This window comes from Gastrolobium bilobum, unplaced genomic scaffold (genome assembly GCF_033153095.1).
Source record: "Gastrolobium bilobum isolate Gb01-03AN ecotype WA unplaced genomic scaffold, APGP_CSIRO_Gbil_v1 utg42610, whole genome shotgun sequence".
NCBI lineage: Eukaryota > Viridiplantae > Streptophyta > Magnoliopsida > Fabales > Fabaceae > Gastrolobium > Gastrolobium bilobum.
The window spans coordinates 92501-97005 of NW_026896521.1; the positions used below are offsets into that span (position 1 = coordinate 92501).

The 4505-nt window shown below is 30.0% G+C and overlaps 1 protein-coding gene across 1 annotated transcript; it reads left to right on the forward strand.

The window, feature by feature from the left end:
* The first annotated feature begins 1353 nt into the window (after nucleotides 1-1353).
* Nucleotides 1354-2453, forward strand: LOC133300239 (uncharacterized). The gene is made up of 3 exons (XM_061499761.1): nucleotides 1354-1526; nucleotides 1636-1688; nucleotides 2118-2453. Exons 1-3 carry the CDS (start codon nucleotides 1445-1447, stop codon nucleotides 2256-2258), a joined length of 276 nt encoding a protein of 91 aa, XP_061355745.1. The 5' UTR covers nucleotides 1354-1444; the 3' UTR covers nucleotides 2259-2453.
* Nucleotides 2454-4505: the final 2052 nt, after the last annotated feature.

The window sequence follows — 4505 nt, forward strand, 5'->3', positions numbered from 1 at the left end:
AAGGAATCGGAATACTTTTTCTCTATTAAATGTGTATGGTTTAAATTATATGCATAGTATAATATCTTAAATATTTTTAAAAAGTATAGGAAAATTCATATAACACTCGTTTTTGGGGAGCGGGGGAGACAACGTATTCGTATAATAAGTCAATTAAACTTAAAATACAACTCAAAGGGCATAAGAAAATCTTGTAAGATTAAAAAAACATACATAAAAAAACAAAACTTCAACCAAAAGGTCGATATTGAGGATAAGAAGGCGCGCTTCCTTTAATAGTTTAATATATAACTATTTAGGTTGTAATTATTCCTTATGCTGAGACACATAACATAAGATACATATCTTAGAAAAACATAACATGAAATTATTAATATAATTTTTTACTTAAGAACTTAAATTTTTTATTTTAATTGTCACTTTTACATTATATTAGAACCTCTATTGTAAAGTGGTCTAGGCGAGTTTGTACCCTTCAAGCTAAATAGACGTCTATATACATAATTAGGGCATGTTTGGTGCATAGTATAAGATAAGTCCTAATAGTATAAGACCTGATAGTATAAGTCCTGATTGTATAAGTCCTGATTGAATTTTAATACTATCTAGCGTTAGGCACGGTATTGTATAAGATAATATCATCTAGTATTTGGTAAAGCACTGTATAATACTATATATGATAAAAATAAATATTTTTAATAAAAATATCCTTTAATAAAGAATTTATATAATTCTTCAAAAAATGTCATACGATATTAATTTTTATAAAAATTTATTGATCAGTGTGTCCAAAATATAATTTTTTTTATAAAAATAAAAATATTCAATATTTTAAAATTAATATATTGAAAAATTAATTTTTATTTTAATAGATTAATATTAAAATAATATATTAATTTTTGAGAATTATATTGATCAACGATGTTAATACATCATTATCTTATCAGACCTTATCCCTCACCTTTAGGTCGGATTAAGTTATACATCGTTTTGATGTATTAAGTGATTATGTTGTATAAGCTTATACTATACGATGGTCACACCAAACAACTGAAAATGTCATAATGTACAGTATAAGCTTATACTATCATATCTTATACGTCACACCAAACGTGCCCTTAGAGTATACCTTTATATATTTTGTACCCTCCAAGCTAAAAAAAAACTATATATTTTGCAATATGCTTAAACGACTGAAAAAAGAGTATACCTTTATACACTCATTGCAAAAATACTTGTGTGTGGGTCGATGGACAGCGATTCCATAAAGCTAAGCAGGTTGGTACATAACATAAAAATACATTAACAAGTTGACTTTTTGCCTAGTACAGTGCATTCATTTGAGTATTAAATTCTCTTAATGGTGGCACCTATTTAAGCATAAAGGATTCATGCACCCTCGGCCATTACCAAAATCTCTGCTCAATCCATCATCTAATTCACGATGCAGACAAACTTTCTGAGAGTACTTGTGATCCTTTTGGGTTTCTCATATGTTCTCTCTGTCTCTGCTATCCCTGCAACTAGTAAGCCTCATCATAGGTTTTGACGAAGTACAGTTTTTTATTTGTTGGTTTCTCTTTCGATTTCTGTGCAAAATCATTTGATGGATTGAATTGATTTTCCCCATTACAGGAACCCAAAATTTGAATGGAGAAGATACATCAGTTTTGCCTTCTTTAGCTCAGGTAACTCATATGTCTCATTTAACATGATTGGATCGTATGAGACAATTTTAGTCTTTCAAAGACAAATCAATAGTTATAAGTTTTATATTCTCTATCTTAACGTGTTATCTCTCTCTTTTCTCTATCTGTTGGTTTGTTTATGATCATATTGTCTTATGATCGTGTCAAATAACACATGAGAGGATTAATTCTTCAAATATTATATATTTCTGAATCTCTTTGTTCAAAATCTGCTTTCTATTTAAGAGCCTCTTGAGCTCTTGCTTGGTAACAATGATAATCCATAAAAAGAGCTTAAAAAAAAAATAAAAAATCAGTTATACACCCCTTTTCTGATGTTGAGTTACTTCTATCACAACAATTTTTTTTTTATCAATTGTTTCTCTCTTTCTGATTTGGCCCTTGTTCATATCTGTTTTGCAACTACAGGGGGCACTGAAGTTGGAAAATGAGACGGTGGTAGATACGGAGGAAATTTTGATGGAGAGGAGGATCGATTTGGAAATACAAGACTATGGAGGGACTGGGGCAAATAAGGATCATGACCCAAAATCCCCTGGAAATGGTTGATGCCCAAAATATACATTAAATTAGTCATATCATAAACTGTAAAGGAGGATCTGAAAGAGCTGTTTTCTCTAAAAATCAAATGTGTATGTATGGTGTTGAGATATATAGTCTCACATTGGTTGTATGTGCAACTAATGTAGATTTTATAAGACCTTAGGCAACATATGGTTTTCTGCTTGCTTGTCCACGGCTTTTTTGTGTTCTATATATGTAACTAGAGCTGTTATATCAAGTAAGGTTGCTCCAAAAAAAAAAAAAAGATTGAGTAATACTCAAAAGAAAAGTTTAATGATCGTATAACTAAGTTTTGAACCAAAACTACAAGTGAAATATACTAGTATAATAATAAAATGTTGGTAAGGTATTATCACAACTTAATCAATGATTTCGAATTCGAATTTTAGATACAGTCTAAATTTTAGATATGTAACTGTGTTAAAAACTTGATTGTAGCGTTGAGGTTTTGGCTGTCTTGACTGAATTAATCCATTAATTATTCAACCGGTGGAGAAATATAAAATAAAATATTACATCCAAATTTAATTGTTGATTCCACTCGCATGATTACTAAATTAAAATCATTAGAGGTTATTAATAACTAGGGTTAGAATCACACTTACACGGGAATAAGTTAATCTCCGTGTGCGTTGAAGATGAGGATGCACATGATATTCATCATTGTTAAGGTGGTTTTAAACTTTTAATTAATACTGGATCTAGCAGTGCATTTTGTCTTCACGTGCAAGAGCGGCCAAATTTTCTAGAGTTCATTACATGCAAGGGATTTTTAAGAAATAAGAAGACACAGGGCATGGCTAACAATGTAAAATTATATACATTAAGTAAAATGCTTTCAACATTTGTTCATATCAACATTATATAGCTAAACCCAAATTAGTTTATTGACGAAAAAAAATTAAAAAAATGTAAAGGGAACTATATTATGCTTAATTTGCATACAAATCTTATCAACCAACACAAATTATTCCAATTGAATGAAAAACAAAATATATCTACCATTTTTTTCAAGATCCTGTGAAAAAGGGTGGTGCTTCAGTCCGTGAAGTTGATAGCATGCATTTTTAATATATTTCAATATTCAGTTATTCACACTATCATGTCATGAATTATTTCAGAATTCAGAACAAAGCTTTGTAATAGAAATTAGAGAATTAAGTACTTAATTATTTAAAATATTTGAAGCTTCTCGCACCAACCAAGGGTCATATTTGTATCACTCTCAACCCTAGCAAAACTGTGGACTTGATTCCACTCTAACCCTTGTTTTTTTTTTTCTTGTAAAGTTTCTTTTATTTGACATTGTATATAGGATTAAATACAAAGAGTTAATGGAGGTCCACTTCCATTAAACCAATTGTTTTGGCATGATTTGAGGGTGTTTGAAATAAGTCAACTAGATTTGAGAGGACTTTTTTAAAACACCTATAACAAATTAACTGTTTTTTTATGGTCGAACTTGCTGGTTATAGAAGATAATCACCAAAGTCCACTTTCTTTAAATATCACGTCATGTATTCAACAACGTTATCAAATTCACTTATGGTTATAGATAAAGTACTTTTGCAGCTATAGGTAAATTATAGACTCACGCTATTTGTAGCACAAAGCTTCTGAAGTTTTTTTGCCCCCTTTTTATCAAAAGATAAGCATCCCACCACAACACTCTGGGTTTAATTACTAATTAATCTTGCACTTGCTGCTTTTCAATCTTGCTACTCGTCTTTACTAATAATTAACACACATGCTTCTGGCTGCTTTCCAATCTTGCTCCTACCTTTCTTACTCAGCCCACTAGATATTATCAAGAGGGAATATAATATACTTATATTCCCCATCAGAGTTCCAAAACTGAAATCCTCTAACTTAAGTGGATTTTATGAGTTGTCCACATTTTAGTAGTGGTGGTGGCATGCCATCCCAAATGAAATTTGGTCAAAATTTTCATCATATCCTTTTCAAAATTGGGGTTATCTTAACTCATTAGAATTGATCTAGTGTCGAGGGATTTAAGTAAATTATATTATGTTATGTATTTAATTTTCATTTATATCTCAAAATAAAATAAAATTGGAGTGTTGGCCTAATGCCGCTTCCAGCAATGTTTTTACAGTCTTATAGCAATGGTAAGATTGTTCTTAGTGATCAAACAATTATAAATTTGAATCTATAAATATTTTTTATAAAAGTATAAAATTAAAATTACATATAATCAACCATCACCCCTAT